This window comes from Chaetodon trifascialis, chromosome 22 (assembly GCF_039877785.1).
Source record: "Chaetodon trifascialis isolate fChaTrf1 chromosome 22, fChaTrf1.hap1, whole genome shotgun sequence".
In the NCBI taxonomy this organism is placed as follows: domain Eukaryota; kingdom Metazoa; phylum Chordata; class Actinopteri; order Chaetodontiformes; family Chaetodontidae; genus Chaetodon; species Chaetodon trifascialis.
In genome coordinates, this window is record NC_092077.1 from 3,703,740 (window position 1) to 3,724,821 (window position 21,082).

Below are 21,082 nucleotides of genomic sequence, written 5' to 3' on the forward strand. Positions count from 1 at the left end.
GCTTTTTGTCATTCTCGTGTGATGAATCTTCGGCGGGCAACATTGCAACTGATGGTCTCACAGCGGCATTGTTAAATATAAATGAGACACACTTCTAAAAGAGGCATTTTACCGCATATGAAACAGGTGTGAGTCGCTCAGCTGCTATTTTGGAAACAAGGTAAGTGTGTTTTCTTACTTTGTGGACATAGCAAAAGTGTTGTTTTTTCTGCCAGCTCGGTGTGTGTCTGTCGGCGTGCAGTAAAGTTGTCGGAGGATGGTGCTTGTGATTTCATGTCTTCAAATAGCTTTAGTTAACGTTACCCCAACCAGCAAAGCCCAGTGACCTAAAGTACCATAAAGCTTTGGTTTTTAATCACGAAAGCGTTAATGTTAATACTTAATATAACACTGGATATTTTGTGAGGTTGTTTTCCTGCGGTGTGTTGTGAAGAGTCCTGTACATCCACGATGTCAGTCCGTATGACGACGCTTTTCATCTTTAGCCGTGTAACGTTAACGTTAGCTAGCAGTTTAGTGAGTTAATGAAGCATTTCTTCAACTCTAATAGTCTACAAAAAGCTAACTTTATTTTATCTTTCACATGTCATCCGTCGTACACACACGTTACTCTGTGAAAGCCGACAAGACCGCTGTCTACTCACGGTCCTTGTCGAATAACTGCTCAAAACGAAACAAAGTTTTGTTCAATATTACGTTAGCCTGAAATGCTTAAAGTTGCTAAACACATTTGAACGTCAGAAATAAAACGCGTATTTAAGAGCTGTTGTGTGGAAAGCTGAGCTCCACTTTGTTGTCGGGGTGGTGGGTGTGTTTCCTGCGTCAGTGTCTACTGTCCAGCCCCCTTCACGAACATCTCAACTCTGTCTTCTCGTTAGATTTCAAACCTAGGATGGCAAAATTAGATCTCACTTTTCTCACCTCATGACTGTAAACTGGCTGTCGCGTATGTGTAATAGGGCAATGTTTCAAAGTGCGATGGAAAACGTGCAAGTGTTGACAGTTATGTTAGTTTCGTATTTGCATCTGCATCCATTGTCGGACACGATTTTAGCATTTCCACACAGTGATAATAAAACGGTTGTAATGATGCTAAAAAGCAATACCAGACAGTTAAAAGTTTGTTGTTTTTTCATGTTAAGTCCAACTCTCGCGGCCCATTATCAAACTTGGAAGATAATCTTGTGCATCGTGTACTTTATTGTTTTGGCATCAGTTCAGATCTTTCAGAAGAAGGATGCTTTAGATCTGTTTACAGTACTACACTGTTTACCCAGTAATCATTTTTCATAGTTACCCTACCCTATAGTGACCCTAAATCGAGCAGCATTAACGACACACACATTATCGTGTGTGTGTCAAGCTGATCTATTGGTGTAACATTGTCGGTCTGCAGGTAACTGACAGTATTAGCGTCATCCTGGGCGATGGAGGGCGCAGCACTGTCTCCGTGTACCGACTCACTCGGCACTCGGAGGCGATTATGAATTATAACTGTGTTTTCCGAAGTTTGTTAACTTTCTATTCATATTCGAGTTGTTATTTGCGGCCCCGAACCATTATCTGCAGCAGACAGAGCATCACATCGCGTCAGTCGGCAGCATGCCTCCTCCCGCATCCATGTGCCAGGCATCGGTCTGGACGGATTACACAACCACCGCGCAGCGGCACACGTGACATTTTAAATGTCACCACTGCTCGAGGCGATGCCACGTTTCACGTTTATACTACTCAAACAGCTCTTTATTTTCCTAACTTTTAACATTTCTGTAGTTTGTGTAAAGCATAACGCGATATGAGTGCTTTGAGAGTGTTTATCGGGAGCTGTCGGTCGAGCCTCCAGTTGCATCAGCACCACTGTTGCGTAAGAGGCAGCCAGGCCGCACTGTTCCTTCCACGGTGATGCTCAGCCAGATAACCTGGTTCATTCACTGCGCGCGCACACCAAAACTGAAAACAGCAACTCCTCTCAGTCTCACCTCACGTCCGCAGTAGGCAAGAGGGGGTCGGATTAAATGGCATGTGACGTAAATGTGCATATTACACATACACAGACCCACAACTGATTCACACAAACCTACGTTTATGGGTCTGCGTGGGTATTTGTCTTTATTATGTTTAAATTCAGCTCTTTGCAGAGCTAAAAGTATGGAAATATGCTAAGTTTCTTGAATTGTAAACCTTCTTGGTCAGACATGAAACCAGCAGTCCTGAGAAAACCCAGGATATCTAAATTGATAATCTAAAACTTTATGGTATTAAACTTCTGAAGATGTTGCTTCAGAAAATTTTGTTCTTCTGGTGACATTAAGTAATTTGGGCTCACTGAAATTGTGATGGGAATTTTTCACAATTTTATTGGCCAACAGATTAATTGAAAAAATATCCGGATCATTTATGAGTAATGAAATTAATTGTCATTTGCAGCCCAGTTCTTATTCATTCTTGAATGGTGACATTCCATTTTAGAGTGTGTGTCAGGTTGGTGCAACATGCAGGGATCAGAATTAAAATGGAACTTTTACAGGAGGTTTTCTTTTCCCATGAGCTGCAGAATCCTCAACGTTTAATTGCTTGTTTGTTTCTCTGCCTGTGTTGCTGTAGATGTTTGGCTTCCACAAGCCAAAGATGTACCGGAGCATAGATGGCTGCTGCATCTGCAGAGCCAAGTCATCCAGCTCTCGCTTCACTGACAGCAAACGCTACGAGACAGACTTCAAGAGCTGCTTTGGGTGAGTCAGCAGCACCTCACACCTTTCCAGATGATTGACAGAGGCACACTTTAAAGGGATAGTTCACAGTATTTCAAGTGGGGTTGTATGAGATTGACCTTGCAAGGTAGCTGGATTCACATGATCACATAAGATCATTCATGCAGCTGGGTCAAGCAGGTTGCCAAGCTTATTGTCATGGTTACTTATGATGATTAAGCTCCTGATGAGCCTTCTCCATTCACAGAAGGGTTTGGGTCAAATGTCTCTGGTCATCTTTGACAGGCAAATGTGCATCAGGGCTGAGAGACGAGTATCCAAAAGACGAGATCTGTACTTGGTTTTTATTATGTTTTGTTATGTTATATGAGAATCCCCTCTGACATGCTGCACTGCTCAAAGGCAGCGTAAGAGACAATTTAACCACCTTGTTGTCGTTGGTGTAGCAGTCTGGATTCCTTGTCTTTACAATTTGGATCAAGTCATCCACAGAGGATTCTTCCTCTTGCCTGCTTTCTTTTAGTTGTATCCATTCTCACTGTGGGGCCTCTGTCAAGTTGCAGGGTGGTTTTTGTAATGTCCTCCCATCCAGCAAAGAGCATCCCTCGAAATTCAGAGACTGCAACTTTGCTCTTAAGTCCCCACTGATAGGTTGCACGGTGCTCTGCATTATCAGTGTTGTCCCTTCATGTGAATAATATACACCTCCAAGATTCACTCCTAGCTGCTTCAATAAAGCAACATCATCAATACAGCAAAGCACAGGATGTGTGTGTTTAACCTTATGAAATGCTTGGAGAAAAACAGGACACAGAGCTGACTGTTGTTCTTCATTCAACTCGTTTCACCTTTCAGTAAGTGGGTGACTGGACTTTTCAGCTTTACTAGCTTATTTGTTAGCAATAGCTTGTGCTACATTCATGAGCCTGTATAGAACACACCTGTTTTGTCTGTTAGATGTGGATGCAAACAACATACCTTGCAGCACATTTTAGTTTGCTCATCTTCAGCTTCAAGCAACGGCACATTTTAGAGCCACTTGTAAGAGAGGAGTCTCTTCTTCTGCTCAGGTTCAGTTTGATGTTTCTTTGTCTTCCCAAGGTGACCACAGTCACAACACTGTCCGTTCTTTAACTCAGACTCAATTCAGTCACTGCCTGCTACCAATGTGTGTTTTGAAACAACTGGACGTGACACAATGCATACCAGTTATGTGCTGCCCTGCTTATATAGCACCTTTAATTATTTCTGGTTTGCTGGTTAGCTGCACGGTGGCACAAGTGGTAACACTGTCGCCTCACAGCTAGAAGGTCCCGGGTTTGATTCTCGCTGTGGGCGTGTCCTCCACCGTGCCTTCGGTGCCTTCTGCTCGAAGAAAGGGGCCTTTCTGTGTGGAGCTTGCATGTTCTCCTCGTGTTCACCTGGGGTATCCTCCTTAAAAAAAAAAAAAAAAAACGCTAAAAACATGCAAGAAGATCACCACCTGACCAACGGTGACGAAGGAAACTGGGTCTCCGGGCGCCAGTCGGATGGCAGCCCACCGCTCCTGGTCTGCAGCGGAGGAAGGATGACCAGGATGGGTTAAAAGTGGAAGACAAATTTCACCAATTTGCATGGCGTGTTCAGCGTTTCCCTCTGATTCTTCTTCTTCTTCTGGTTTGAAGTCATTCAACTACTGGTAATTTTTGAGCACCCAGTCCTTAATTAAAATGTTTTCATCAATTCCCATTATTATGTTCAGCAGAACATAATGGATACATCAGTGCCAGGCTTTACAATTGTTTATCTACAGAGTGTGGCAATGAAAATCAACATTATGTATACATCTCTGATGCAGCATGTTGATTGTCTGTATCTGTGTGATGCTTAGCTGGTTTGACTCTTCCTGTCCCTGCAGGTTGGGTGAGGTGCGTTGCGGGGACATCTGTAATGCCTGTGTCCTCCTGGTCAAGAGATGGAAAAAACTTCCAGCTGGATCTAAGAAGAACTGGAATCATGTAAGGACATCATTACACTTATAGATTATGGTGTACCCATAGGTGTTTTGGTATCTGTCAGCAACTGAAAAGGCTATGTTTTACAAATAGAAAAAATCAACGTGTAATGTACTTTATTAATTTTTTAGCAATTGGAACAAAAGAAAAGACTTAGGACAAGATAGATTTAGAGGGAGGGGTGTTTAGGCCCTCTGACACCTGACACTGCTGGACACCTCTCTGTAGAAGGAATACGAAACAAAAAGAAGCCAGAGTTTCTTCAGTTCACCTCATCTGTTTTTCAATCTGTTGACTTCTGTTGGCCCGTTCTTCTGAAGACCAGCTGACTTCCACTGCCCATAGACCAGCTGAGCCGAGCCTCGCAGAGCAGCATGCTGAAGACGTCCAGCTTGAAAGAAGGAAACCTTCTTCAGGGACTCCAGTCTGCTCAATACCTTCAGAGCTAACTTAATCAAAGCTAGGAAAGTCAGAGCTGTGACAGATTCAGTCAAAGCTGCCACCACGTCTCCTGCACACCCAAGTGGGTGTGTTGTGAAGACTTAGCCACCCTGCTGCCTGTCCAGAGAGACAGGCGACTAGGGATGGGAATTGATAAGAATTTAACGATTCCGATTCCATTATCAATTTTGCTTATGGATCCAATTCCCTATCGATTCTCTCATCGATTCTTATTGGGTGAGGAAATAAAAGAGTACAAATGGGTTTGTTTGCTTTAACTGTCTTTTATATTTTCATCTCTGCACAGAAAATATAACATATACACATATACTCTGGCAGTCATCCTCATCTAAATTTGATGGAAGGAAATGGAGATGATTCATATGGTGAAAGCAGTTTGCACAGTGAAATGGCGCTAACCTTAACACAACAGACACGGCTTGTAAGAGTTCAACATTACCTTCGGCACTAATAACAGATGACGCCCTGGTGTTTGCTCTGCCGCTAGATTAACAAGCGTCGCTAAGTAGTGTATCAAACACGTGACATTCCTGCAAATGAATTGCATGCTGTGTGGACAAATGTTTTAGCATGTTGGAGGTATTCCCCCCTTTGAAGAAATGGAAATTTTTCGTGTGAAATATAGCCATACTTTGGAGCGTTTCTGCCTCGACGCCATATCGGCTACGTTATAAACCAAAACAATGCAGCGTGCGTGACGTTATCGTGCATGTGCAAGACAGGTGGAATCGATAAGCAGAATTGTTAACCAGGCAGGCAGATGATTCCAAGGAATTGAGCTACTGGGAGCCGGTTCTCAAAAAGAACCGGTTCTCAATTCCCATCCCTACAGGCGACTCAAGCAAAAGTTGCCATGTGGGATCCCAGATGCCTGAAAAGAGGAAGGAAGAGACGTATCAGCTGGCCAAGCTGCTATGTGGAATCAAACACACCTGAGAATGCCTGAGTGATCCACGAGAGAAGAGACATTTCAAATAAATACTGAGTAGTTCTGATAGCTGGAAATGAGTGTAAATCCACTACATCCTCTTAGCAAAATTCAGTTATCTGCTATGATGATTTAATATCCTTTAAGGTGTAATATGCGTCATCCTGAAAATCCTTGTGTCCTGTGTGCTTTCAGGTAGTCGATGCAAAAGCTGGGTCGAGCATGAAGGCCACACTGAGGACGAAGAAGATGAAGAAGAAGCTGAGGCCGAGCCAAATTATTCGGGTGCAGAGCGAGCTGAAGAGAAACAGTAAGCTACCAGTGCAGTGCTGGTGTAGTTTGTAGATCTGTAATAGTAAATTGTTCATATGTGACATATAATACACAGTGATGAATATGATAGTTATCTCGCATGAGGCATCTCCATAGTAAGCACAGACACAATGGTTGATTGCCCAATGGTTTTTTTCTGTCCTCAAGAGAAAAAATGCTTTACTCTAATGTGGCTTGAGTTGGAGAAGAGCCATGCATGTATCACCCATATAAATTGGAGATATATGTTTATTATTTGTGTGGATTACAAATAATAATGGACCAAGCACACAGCCTTACATGCAACTAACAACCAATGTTTAGAGGCCACTGATGGCCAGTATATATTGCTGTTATCGTGTTATGTTTTGCATCTGATAAAATACAGTTAAATAAAATTAAATGAGACAGTTACTCAGCCTAAATGAACATTTATTTAAAACAGTTATTTTCTGCATTGTCTCTGTTTGCTTAGGTAGATCTGCACTTTGCAGTGCACTTCATGTAAATAAAGAAAAGTTCTCAACTAAATTAATACCCACAGGTAATCGAAAAACTAAATTTTTACGTGTTGCTTCAGAAGTAAGGAGTTTTGGTGAAGTCCTTACCTCTGAGTCAACTAAAATGTGAAAACCCCACTGTCATCGTGTACAGTCAGTGTTAACACAGCCAATCTGTTTACACCTCTGGTAAACCTATTGCAGTGTGTCTCTTGATGTCAGTTGTGATCAGTGTTGTCTGTGTCCTTTCCAGACTCTGACGCCCACAGCACCACCTCCAGTGCATCCCCTGCTCAATCACCCAGCTACAGCAACCAATCAGATGAAGGTTCAGACACAGAGCTTTCACCTGGCCCCACCCCATCCCATGCCTTCTCCTTTCTGGACCTCACCTACTGGAAGAGGTAACTGTCTCCTCCATGGATGGGTGTTGTTTTCACTCATGTGAAATCATCCATGGAAACGTCCAACCATTCATGTTCATGATCCCAGCAAGCTGGAGCCACACATCCAGCAACAGCATGTAAACTACACAGAAATTAGAGATCAGTCATTAGAAAAACACACACATAGGACAATATTTGTTGGAGAAATAGTGCAGCTCCAGAACTCCAGGTCAGTGGGCACAAAGTTTCTATGAGTCAATCAAAGACATGATAGCATGTAACATGATTTAGATTCCAAAGCATTTAATCCAGCTGCACTTCAACTCCACCTAAGAAATAATAAGATTCACAAAATACACAAAAGCTACAGCAGGTCCACCAGTGCAGCAGGTGGAGGCTGGAAATGGTGTTGATGTGACTAATGATTAAGAGAGAGCAGCTGCAGCAGCTTCAAGTTCAACAACTGCTTGTCCCTGTTTGTTTTCCTTTACAAAAAATTAGATACTATTAGCTTAGTTTTAGTTAGCTGGCTCTCTTTATATTTTTGTGCTGTGCTCACTTTTTGTCAGTCTTTTAGATTACTGTAGAATGAAGGTTAGTTCATTAAGGTTAGTTCATGTTTCTTTTCCCACAGCCTTCCTTGTGGCTCGTGGTAACATCTGCATTATTTTTATGCCTCCGTGCCCACAGGAGACATTATGTTTTCTGTTTGCCCGTCTGTCCCATTGTCATGAACAAAGTATGTCAGGAGCTCCATGAGAGAGTTTCAGTCCATCTGGCACAGATGTCCACTTGGGCTCAAGGACGAACTGATCAGACTTCAGTGGTCAAAGGTCATTATTACACCAGGAAACACACTGTTGGCCATAACCCAAGAATTCATTCAGTAATTATGATGCAATCTCAGACAAATGTCTAATAGGATACAATTATGATGAAGACTTATCCACAAGGTCAAAGGTCAGCTTCACATTGACATAATGTTCTGCTCAATCTCTTTTCTGCCCATTATTCAGAGCCATAACTCAGGAACAAACTTCTCAGCCACCACAGAGTGGAATCGAGTTACTGCTTCTCTAACGATGAGCTATAGCTATTGATGGCAGAGTCCCTTCAGTGAGGTTTTGATTGGCTTCTTCTGTGCCCTTTTTATACCCACTGACTTGAATTAGAATGAGGTGGGACCAGGACGTAGTCAGTGTTAAATTAGTGTATAAATTAGTGTGTATTGCAGCTGGGATGGTGCCCATTAGGAAAGAAAATTCAAAGTTTTTTTTTTTTTTTGACAGGATTTTACACATTGAACGGACTGTAAACAACACAGTCCTTTATTCTCTTCCTGGTGCTCTTGTATTGTAAGTTTTGCAAACTCTGACAGAAGTGTGTTTAATGTTTAGACAGAAGGTGTGCTGTGGGATCGTGTACAAAGGGCGCTACGGAGAAGTCATCATCGATCCCCACCTGTACAAGCCCTGCTGTCAGAGGAAGCCCAAGCTGCACCAGCAACAGGGAGAGGGTGGGCCGGTGGACGAGGAGGAGGAGGAGGAGGAGGAGGAGGAGGAGGAGCAGGAGCAGGAGCAGGCCACAGGAGAGAACACAGTCAGCGAGTCATCACTCACCATACCCAAAGAAGAAGAGGAGGTGGAGGAGAAAGGGCAGTTGGGTGAAGGCAGCACACGGTTGGTATTGTCTTCCTCAGTGAACAGACTAACAGACACTGACATGTGACACTCATCCAGACATACAGGAACACACACGGTCCAAACAAAGCCTCTCTAGTCTCTCCACCAGCTGCTGCAACCCTTCCAGACTGTCTTTCTATCTCTGATGCCATCTGGACTGCATCCTTGGACTGGTTTTGTTTTCAGACTCTTGGCTTGCTGTGAGATTCTGTCTGTTTGCGAATACTTTATTTTGCTCTGTCTGAAATGCTGGATCAGTGAATGCTGCGTGGAAACCTAAAGACCTCTGAGTTCACCCTTTACTCTTAGGATAGAGCCATAAAACAGAAAGCAGCCTTCCATTCTTTGCCTTTCCTTCTCTTAACTCGACAAGCTGGTTCTCAACTGTTGCTCTGTTTATTGTTTCTACTTCATTCTCTCAAATACTCCACTTCAGAGTGTATACATTTCCAAAATGTGACAGTGTCTTATTTAAGGCAAGACTCAATGCCACCAAGTTATTTTGACCTGTAATAGGGACTTTGTTCATACCTATGTTGACCAATACTATGAGTGGGACACAGGTATGAGACAGATGTGACTTTGCAAGCTACTGTGTCTAAAGACTGGTAACATGCTCACATTAGTCAGTTGCTAATCAGGCCACAAGGCTGTCACTTTTTCAGAAATGAAGTTGAAATGAACAGTTGAAGACTAACATTTGTTGAAAATAAATCAAACATATCACATGCAGTCTGATACTAAGCTAAGCTATAGAATGTACAGTATATTGTTACAGTCATTTGTGGTGCCTCCACTGCCTCAATTGCTGACGCACCAACAAAACTGGAAGAGTGAATTTTACAGCCTTAACCTTTATTCATGACTTTTCTATTTATGGAGTTGAATCCACTTTCATTCTCAGATGGTTTGGTGGCATGCTTATGTGATCACATGGGTCACTAGCAGGCTAGTTTACTGATTGGGCAAACAGCAGGTCAGACGTACAGTGCTTTTTAAGAATACCTTCTGCTGGAGAACAAAGCACAGCCTGTTGCTGTTACTTTACACTGTGAAGGAATTTGAATCTTACATTTTTTTCTGTCGTTCAAGCAGTACTTCACATAAAGTAATAATAATAATACATTTTATTTGGAGGCGCCTTTCAAGTCACCCAAGGTCACCTTACAGAAAATTAAAGCATAAAAGATTACAAACATCATTAAGACAAAACAGCAACATAAAGACAAAACAGCAACATAAAGTGAAATACCAGATAATACGGTTTATTCTGTATTCGTACCACTGACTCTTGTCTCACTATTACCACAAGTCTCCTGTGGATCAGTTCACACTCTGGAAGAGGACTGTTATATAAAACTGAATGGTATAACACAGCTAATGTGAGAGTTTCCTCCATTGTGGACTCTTGGGGCCTTTAATCCCTCGAAAGTCAACACAGTCCACAATAAAGATCCACACATATTTCACAGACACTGATGGCAGCGATTCAATTGACATGAGTTGGTTTCAGTCTCAAACGTTGCCATTATTAATACTGTTGTGACTGGGCTTCAGTTGATTCTGTTGCTAATCTAACAGTTATCATGTGGCACACTCCTCAAAACGACCACATAAAGGCCAGTTCCATGGTTGGTTGAATTTGAACAGGAAAAATATATGAGACTAATATATTCATTTTTAAAGCTGGTACCTACTAGCTGATAGAGTTAGAGTAATAGTTTGGTGTATCTTTACCAAAAAGTCCTGAAGTTTCCCCATTGTCTGTAGTGTTCGCACCCTTTTTAAGTTTGTAAATAAAGGTGATAAAATTCATCTTGAATCATTGTTTTTACAAGGGATAGATTCACGGCGCACATGCATAAAAAGCACAAACGTTCAGGGAGGTGTCCAGGTGTCAGCACCCGTCCACACGCAGCTGTTATCTGAAACTGTCAAGTGAACCATTATAAGCTAAATAAAGCCTCAGGAAGTGGCAGCAGAACGAAACCTGGTTCGCTGCCGCCTTTCAGCAGCTTTCTCGTCATGTCAGACTGGGCACGGGAGCTCTTTCTGTTTTTCCACAGACCAGAGAAGCTGTGAGGATCTGACCGTTCATTATCAATAGTGTCTGTTTGTATGTTTGTTTGTTTTTGTTTGAGGCCTTCACAGGAATGTTTCTTTTTCCGTGGCTGTTTGCAGAGCTCACTTTACTTCAAGCTAGGGGTGTTTTGCATGAGATTTCCATACCTTTTTTTTTTTTTCTTTCTTTGATGTGACGTTGTACAGCTTGAATATGTATTTTTGTATATAAATTAATAAATGGAAATGAGCATGATTTGATGTCCTCCATTTGAACCATATGGCATAACTTTCAAGAATAATTACAAAATTTCAGGTGGATGGTATCTTCCTGGTTTGTCCAATCAGATTTCAGGGACACACTTTGCGCATTTCCTTGGATTCTTGTTTGTTTTTGTTTCAAAATAATTAATCTGTTGTTCATTTTTAAAGATGCCAAGGCAGTGCTTACAGGTGTGTGCAGATTTCTGAAACGACGCATTTGCTGCCAGAGGTCAGGTATGCCAGCAAACATGTACTCAGAGTTTCAGCACTGCTCCTCAGAGCAGTACAATTACTGAACAGTGTACTTTATTTAGCTGAGCAGCTTTTGTAACTGTTCCAGAGCTTTACTTTCAGTACTGAACCATGTTGGGTTTTTTGTTTGTTTGTAAAATTTAAAGGAAGAAACCATTTGCCATGGCTGACAATATTTCTTTTTAATTTAAGTATTGCTACATATGTGGGCTAGATATGTCTATTAACTTATCCTTAAAATACTTTATTCTTACTACACTGAAATGAATTGATCTTTGTGGACATGAATACTGAATACGTTTCAGGATGTACAATGCTGCCATATAGACTGAACACAGTGCATATGATTGTATTAAAACTCTATTTTTGTTCTGTAAACCTTGTTTTAATGGTTCTAGCATACAGAGATTCTCCTGATACTTTGCGCAGAGATTCAACATGATGTAGATTTTTGATTTTTTTTTTTTTTTGTAGTTACATGATGAGATGTGATGTAGGTCTGCACTTCATGTAGAGAAGCTATTTTAGTAGTCTGTCTATATTTGGTTATTTTGCAGAGATGCACTACTGTTCATTTCTAAAAGCAAAGTCTGTATTTTTATACATGCTTGTAATTTTTACTTGTTCAATAAATGTCATTCATCATGTTTGACTTGTCTTATTATGGGATATACTGTTTACTGATTGTCAGCTATAGATTTGCTATCAAAGCTGTATTCAGCGCTCAGTTTCTTTTTTAATGACCAATCCAAAAAGAAATGGTTATTCCTCTTGAACCAGATTCTCCAGCCAGAGAGTGTGGGTGGAGGTCTGTTCTGCATCTTTCTACCAGAATCTGCAGGTGGAGGCAGAGACTGTTGTCAGGGCTGCAGCCTTGGGAGGTAGATGACGCTGTTGCAGGTTCTAGCAGAGGCTTTAGGTGGATGATCAACTTGTAACTGACACTTGCTGAAGGCTCCAGGCTTCCTTTAACCTTCCGCCTGGTGTTCAGAGATTCTCCTTCTTCTCCACTTGTCAAGGTCTTGCAGATGCATGGGCACATCACTCCACAACAATACACATATGATAGAATGACGCTAGAAGGACAGGAACTGCAATATCTGACATTCAAAGTGAATTTCATTTCACCACTTCCTGCAAATGATGTAACTTTCCAATTAAAAATGACATCTTTTTCACAAGCATAATCATAATAATGGGGTTCTGTTGTTCCCTAAATTTCCCCATTTAACTCCCGAAGTGTTCTAGGGTAAAAATTAGCTGCTGGAGCTCTATTAATACTCATTGCTCACTCTCTCTGAGCACTATGAACAGTTTTTCTGTGCTGGAATATCACCTGGCATCAGATTTGCTCTGGTAACCTGATTAAACATTTATTTAGAAATCAGCAAAGTTTTTCAGACTTCTTAAAGACAGGTCAGGGTCAGGTAATAAAGACTGACGTACTGTCAGGCCCCTATCATGTCAGTTGGTATTATGTGTCAAAAAATCTATTAAACGATCACAAAGCACACTTCTAGAGTATACTAACTAAACCTAATAAAATTGCAGAGGCTTTAGCAGGGAAAGCTATGTTACTATCACTGGATGCATAAAAAGCATTTGACCGTGTCAAACGTTGGAACGGTTTAAATTTGGTCCTGGTTTTATAAAGTGGGTTTTATAAATTTGGTCCTGGTTTTATAAAGTGGGTTCGAACACTATATTCAAATCCACTTGCTTCCATTAAAGTCAATGGATTTAGATCTCAGAACTTCGCATTGGAACGGGGGTGTCGACAAGGATGCTCGTTATCGCCATTATTGTTTGCGTTAAGTATTGAACCATTGGCTCAGCTCATTAGGGATGACTTATCAGTTAAAGGCATTAAAATCGATAAAGAAGAACATAAATTCTCGCTATATGCAGATGATGTGCTGCTCTTTTTAGCAGAACCAGAAATAATGATCCCACATCTTAAAAAACTGATCTCACATTATGGCTTTATCTCAGGATATAAAGTTAACATTGAAAAAACCGAAGCTATCAACCTTAGAATCAGAGAATCAGAATCAGAAAAGCTTTATTGCCAAGAACGGTTTTACACATACGAGGAATTTGCTTCGGTGAGGTTGGTGCATGACACATCTATTAAAAAGAAGCTATTAAAAAAGTAAAAATATAACAGTAAGTAAAAAATATAACGATATGTAAAAAATATAACAATATAAATATATATACACAAGTATGTTTTTTTTTTGTTTGTTGTTTTTTTTTACAGAAGCACAGTCTTTTTTCAAAAGGAAGTCCAAGCAGAGCGTTAATGTAATGCATAGGGTTATGGTTATGGCAATGTCAATGTGACAAGTAGAGGCAGAGGTGGAGTGTGAAGAGTGTCGGGGGGGTTCCGGGCCTTGTTAATAAGGCTGACAGCAGACGGGAAAAAACTGTTGTTGTGGCGTGAGGTTTTGTTCCTGATGGACCGCAGCCTCCTGCCAGAGGGGAGTGTCTCAAAGAGTTTATGTCCGGGGTGGGAGGGATCAGCCACAGGGATCCTGCATGCCTCAGGGTCCTGGAGGCGTACAGGTCCTGGAGAGATGGGAGATTGCAGCCGATCACCTTCTCTGCAGACCGAATGATGCACTGCAGTCTGCTCTTGTCCTTGGTGGTGGCAGCAGCGTACCAGATGGTGATGGAGAGCTGAGAATGGACTCAATGATGGCTGTGTAGAAGTGCACCATCATTGTCTTTGGCGGATTGAATTTCTACAGCTGCCGTAGGAAGTACATCCTCTGCTGTGCTTTCTTGATGAGGGAGCTGATGTTCTGCTCCCACTTGAGGTCCTGGGAGATGATAGTTCCCAGGAAACGGAAAGACTCCACAGTGTCAATAGTGGAGTCACAGAGGGTGATGGGGGCAAGTGAGGCTGAGTTTTTCCTGAAGTCCACAACCATCTCCACTGTCTTTAGAGCATTGAACTCTAGGTTGTTCTGGTTGCACCAGGTCACCAGATGGTCAACCTCCCACCTGTAGGCGGACTCGTCGCCATCAGAGATGAGTCCGATGAGTGTGGTGTCATCCACAAACTTCAGGAGCTTGACAGACTGGTGACTGGAGGTGCAGCTGTTGGTGTACAGGAAGAAGAGCAGAGGAGAAAGAACGCAGCCCTGAGGGGATCCGGTGCTGATGGTCTTTGCATCGGAGATGTGTTTCCTCAGCTTCACGCACTGTTTCCTGTCAGACAGGAAGTCTGTAATCCACCTGCAGGTGGAGTCAGGCACGCTCAGCTGAGAGAGCTTCTCCTGAAGCAGGGTTGGGATGATGGTATTAAAGGCAGAGCTGAAATCCACAAACAGGATCCTTTAAGGTGGGAATTGGTGGAGGTGACTGGAGCTGGAGCTGTTGGGAGGTGTCGTGGGGGATGGTTGCTGGACTGTCCCTTTGTCTTTCAAAGCAGCAGTAGAACTCGTTCAGGTTGCTGGCTAGGCATTGATCGTTGATGGAGTGGGGGGCTTTAGGCTTGCAGTTTGTGATCTGCCTAAGCCCTTTCCAGACAGACGCAGAGTTGTTGGCTGAGAAGTGGTGTTGCAGCTTCTCAGAGTGCAGTCGTTTAGCCTCTTTTACCGCCTTGCTAAACTTGTACTTCAACTCTTTGAATCTGTCTTTGTCCCCACTCCTGAAGGCCTCTTCCTTTGCCAACCTTAGCTGTCTTAGCTGTCTGTGGCTGCGAACCAGGGTTTGTCATTGTTGTAACTCACCCTGGTGCGTGATGGAACACAGCAGTCCTCACAGAAGCTGATGTAGGACGTCACAGCCTCCATGTACTCATCCAGACTGTTGGTAGCAGTCCTGAACACATCCCAGTCAGTAGAGTCAAAACACACCTGGAGATCCTCCACAGCCTCGCTGGTTCATTTCCTTGGTCAAATACCAGAATATGTTAAAAATAAGTTGTATTAATTGTAATTGTAATTGTATGATGTAAATTATCCAAAAATTATCAAAAGTATAAGCGAGGACCTGGAATGCTGGACAACATTACCACTGACGATGCTTGATCGCATTGAATCAGTACGTATGAACGTTTTACCAAGATTACTTTACTTATTCCAAATGCTGCCTGTAGAAGTCCCAAAATTAACTTTCGATAGATTGAATAAACTAATATCAAAATTCATATGGCAGGGGAAACACCCTAGAGTCCGATTTAAAATTATACAATTATCTAAATCCTGGGGGGGATTGGGACTCCCAAATTTACGGTATTATTACTGGGCAGCTCAATTGAGGCCGATGATCTCGTGGATAGGGGATCAGGTACATACTCAGTGGATTAATATTGAACAGAGCTTATGCTCAGTACCAATAAAGATGGCTCTTTTTTCGGATCTATCCTTGAAGAATATCCGGATGGGTGTATGGACAAAAATGACTGAAATTTGGAAAACTATACAAGCATTCTTTGGTTTACCATCTTTCGTTTATCCATTTTGACTGAGTTAGGCTATCTTGGGGACTTTATACTAGCTCAAAAGGATAGGAGTTTCAAAAACTGGTCACAATGTGGTCTTAGATATTTACACCATATGTTTTCCCAAAGGTGATCTTAAATCCTTTGAACAATTGAGACATGATTTTACACTGCCACAAACTAATTTTTATAGATACCTGCAACTGAGACACTTTCTAACAAAACATCAAGAGTATGAAAAAGTTAAAAACCCCTCTCAAACTGAGCTGTTCCTGCAGGAAATACAATCCAGTCACAATACTAAAAGAGTAATTTCCAAAGTTTTACCATATTTTCATCCATGGACTCAAATAACACTTTGCATATAAAAGACAAATGGGAAACTGAATTTGGTACGACAATTTCTACTGAAACCTGGATACAGGGTTGTGAGGAAGCACATTTAGTGACCAGTCCTAATATTTGGAGAGAGTTTAGGTGGAAAATTATAACAAGGTATTTCCGAACCCCACAGATAACAGTCAAATGGAACCAAACAGGCTCAGACAAATGCTGCAGGAATTGTGGACAACATATAGGCAACCATACCCATATAATGTGGTCATGCTCAAAATTAGAGGAATATTGGAAGGAGGTCTTTGATGCTTTTAAAGAAATTTTTCATCTTGAAATACCCAAGGAACCCATAGTGGTTTTCCTTGGTATAACACCAGAAGGGGTCACTGGCCGAGATAATACATATTTGCTACAAATCCTACTAGCTGCAGCCACTAAGTGTATTACATTTAGATGGCTGAAACCTGAACCCCCTTCATATAATGACTGGATTCTGAAGGTATGGGAGATTTATGAAATGGGAAAAAAATCACATATGCTGTTCGACTTCAAAAAGGAAAATTTTTAAAGAGATGGAAGCCTGTGATGCCTCTGAATCACAGGGCCTGTGTCACAGGCAACTTACACTTTGACTCAAAGTGTAAGTTGCTCAAATTACACCTATCCTGCATCACCTTCACTTCACCTCCCAATAAAGCAGCATCCACTGCAAGATTGTCCTCATCATTTACAAAGCTCTCAATAATCTTGTAATGTCTGTGAGTTATGAAGTGCTGATAAATAAAATGTATTACTGTAGAACCTCAACAATGCAGAGATTTTTTAAAAAACTTATATTTCATGCCGGGCTGCACGGTGGGGCAGCAGGTTGTGCGCGTGCCTCACAGCAAGTAGGTCGCCGGTTCGATTCCGTCGGGCCTTTCTGTGTGAAGTTTGCATGTTCTTCCCGTGCATGCGTGGGTTCTCTCCGGGTACTCCGGCTTCCTCCCACAGACCAAAAACATGCTCATTAGGTTGATTGGTGACTCTAAATTGCCCCTAGGTGTGAGTGTGAATGGTTGTGTGCTTGTGCCCTGCGATCGGCTGGCGACTGGTCCAGGGTGTACCCCGCCTCCCGCCCGTTGACAGCCGAGACCCCAGAAGGGATAAGCGGCATAGTAGAAAATGGATGGATGGATATTTAATGCCAAAGAGATAGCCGATAGCAGGCTGCAGTAGATTATGTGAAGACAGCTCTGCAAGAGAAGATTTGAACAGATCTTTGACAGGGCAACCTCACCCTACCTCACCTCACTAAACATCAGCCCAATTGAAATTCCTCGTATCTGCAGGCTACCGAAACGCCTAGCTGGTGAAGCTCCAGCACATGCCCCAGCAGCTTCTGTTGACTACTTCAGAAGGGAGTTCTTCCAGATGCTTGACACAGCAGATGTGCCATTCAGAGAGTGGTTTCATCAAGCAAGCCTTGAAGTTCTTCAGAAATTGGAGAATGTGCTTGTAACCGGAAAAAGTGATGCCATTGTGGACCAGTATCCAGAGATTAACAGGAGGATGTTGGATGTGCAGTTAGCCATGTTCAAATCAAAAAACACCTACATATCAAGCATAGAAGCTGCAGACATCCTGAGAGGCATGCTGCCTGAAGTCAGAGGTCTTTTTGATCAGGTGGAGGTCCTTGTGAGGCTGTTGTTGGTTGTTCCAACATTGTCAGCTGAAGCTGAGAGGAGTTTCAGTGCACTGAGGAGGTTAAAGACCTGGCTTCACAACTGCATGAAGCAGAAACGCCTGAACAATGTGGCAGTTTGTCACATACACCAGGAAAGGCTTGACACCTTGGACAGGAAAAAACTCTGCCAGGAATTTATCTCTGCCAGTGATCGAAGACAACATGTGTTTGGAAGCTTTGGATGAGTTGATTATGTTGACCTTTCTGTGGTCTTTGGGCAAATTGACCCTTGTTCACTTTTCATTTGTCAAAAAGAGGATTTAAAGAGGATATAATTGTTAACACTCATTTCAAATCAAATTGATGGTCACTACTGAATGATGGACATTTTATTCAATTTCTCCCCACCTGTGATATTCCTAGGTCAGTTTGACCTGCCCACCACTGGGTGGTGCTATTAAAATGAGGTCTGTTTACCATATATTCCAAAAATAAGTGTAAAATTAGTATTACTGAGTTGGAGTGAAGTTGACTAACAATGTGACACACAGAATTGGGTGATAATATTTTGCTACATGCTTTACAACCAGTCAAACCAAAAAAGGGAGCAGTAAACTTAAAAGTAACAATAGAAAACTAGAAGAACTGCTAGAAAACACAGTAAACTGAAAGAGTTTGAGTTTTATTAAAAATACTTGTGTCCCCCCCACCTCTAAAATCAAAATTTCGTCCATGCCTCTGATACTGCAGTGATATGTGATGTGTATTCCTGATTTCTTATTTCCTGATTCAAGATTCACCCATTTTGCATTTGTTATTCTAATTTAGGTCAGATAAGGTTAGGTTACATTCTTTTTTTTGCCCCCCCCCCCTTTTTAAATAATTGTTATTATTATTAGCACTGAATGTGGGTTGTTTTTTTTCTATGAGTTAAGAGTTGGCATTGATTATTTTTGTGAAGTGAGGCATATTTTTGTACTTTAAACAATCACAATTATTACTATGACTGGACTGTAAGAAAAACAAGGGAAAAAAGGGGAAAAAAGGAAAAAGGACATTTCAAATGAGAGGACTGAAAAAAGGAAAAATATGATGATTGTGGCAAGTTATTGGTGTATGTCTGTTGAATGATGTTCAAATAAAAAATAAGTTAAAAAAAAATGACCACAAAGCACTGTGTTGCCATTTGTTGCACTGTATGCTGATCCACATTTCCATATTGTGCAGATCTTCATGTGCGTGGGCCTGCTCATAGCAGAGCCTGTTAGCATTTTATCAGTGACCCCTGGGACCTCTGAAAGTCCTGACAGTAAAAACATAGTTCATTTGTAAAAACAGATAATAGCCATTCTTACAATTAATAAACTAACACCAGTTTGACTGAGATTCTGTGCACATAAACAAACATGACTTTGTAAAAGAAGTCAAAATGGAGAACTCACCTCAGATTTTTAAACTGTTCTCACATTTTCCATGATGGAGGTTTGTTTTGTCGCTTTTGTCCATCTTTGTGGGTCTTTAGTCCTTGAGGATCAGGGTGAAGGACGTCCCCAGTAGAAACATTCATCTGGAAGAAATCATGGAGTGAAAGTCACTTTGTGTGTTTTGGAATGAGAATCTGACATATAGACCTATATTAAATGCACCTGGAGACAGAACATACCATGGAATCCATTTTCTACACATGTTTTTACAGTCATGTGTCACCTCCCTGATCTAAACTGAATGTACACTTCATAATCAGTGTCTGCAATAATTATGTTGAAAATAAACATGAATCTTTATTATGTATTAAGGATCACAGAGAAAATTAATGTACCTTCATCATAATTTGCGTAAATGTTAATTTCTATAATAAAAGAAAGTAAAACTTCTTCATGAAAGCTTTGTGTGCTTAATGCTGTGCAATGTTGGTTTAGAGTACTGACACCTTGTCTATTCCAACTGAAGCATCAGTCGGCTCATGATGATGTGAGACTGCAAAGCATTTGACAAAATCTGAGCTAAAACAACAGCAAAGTCATTAGTTAGAAATCTTTGCTTTTCACTGTTATAATGCCAGTGCTCCATGTGTTGTGCATGCAAGTGTGGATTACCAACGAGACAAAGCAGTGGTGCAATGTAAATAAGTACATTTAGTCAAATACTGTACTTGAGTATTTCCATTTTATGCAACTTTATACTTCTATTCCACTATATCTCAGAGGTAGATATTGTACTTTTGACTCCATTACATTTGTGTGACAGCTTTAGTTAACTTATTTTCAGATTACAATTTTTCATCCCTTTCCTGTCCAATGAAAACCATGTATCTTTTGAATGTATGGAATAGATGGAATATTTGTGATAAACTCGAGACTAAAACTAAGAACCCTGTTGGATTAGCTGGAAAGTGTACTCCGACAAGCTGAAAACAAGCAGAGCTCATGAAGAAGAGTTGACTTCTCACAGGGCATGACACTCCACACATGATGATCTCATATAATACGATGCATTGCTGTAAATGAAACTAACAGACAAAGTACTTCAAATCAGCTCAGCCTTAAACATTTAAAGCAGTAAAATGCAATACGTATCAAAAGTTTCCTTTTGATACTTAGAACTTGCTCTTAAGATTTATGCTTTAACTGTAAGGTTTGAGTGTAGAACTTTTCACAGTATGGTATTTGTACTTTCACTTAAGTCAAGAATCTCAATACTCCTCTCTCAGCAGTAGCTGAGGAAGGTCAACCCTCCCTTTACCAGGTGGGCCCATGATGGGTGAAGCTATGCTCCTTCAGGGTGTTGTAGCAGTCCTCCACCATCTGAGGGCACAGCAGAACAAAACACGTGAGGAGAGGAATTAGAAATGGGGGACTGAATGAAGTAAAGCAGATTTAACAGGAGGACACTGGCTGTGTGTTCCTTTTTGTGCATTTATAGCAACATCCATGATTCGTAAATCTTTTATTTCGTCTGACCTGTTATGTCAAACGTATTTATATGGAAAGAAAATGTAATGTTTTTGTTAGTTGTTGATAATATTTTGGCCTTGAACGCGTCAGTTCTCATGATGTCTCAGTGTGATTACATAAACCA

At 41.3% G+C, this 21,082-nt stretch overlaps 1 protein-coding gene across 1 annotated transcript; it reads left to right on the forward strand.

The window, feature by feature from the left end:
- Nucleotides 1-12,199, forward strand: LOC139350554 (SIN3-HDAC complex-associated factor-like). Its single transcript, XM_070992026.1, has 6 exons — nt 1-160; nt 2,605-2,732; nt 4,609-4,708; nt 6,291-6,405; nt 7,161-7,311; nt 8,691-12,199. Exons 2-6 carry the CDS (start codon nt 2,605-2,607, stop codon nt 9,019-9,021), a joined length of 825 nt encoding a protein of 274 aa, XP_070848127.1. The 5' UTR covers nt 1-160; the 3' UTR covers nt 9,022-12,199.
- Nucleotides 12,200-21,082: the final 8,883 nt, after the last annotated feature.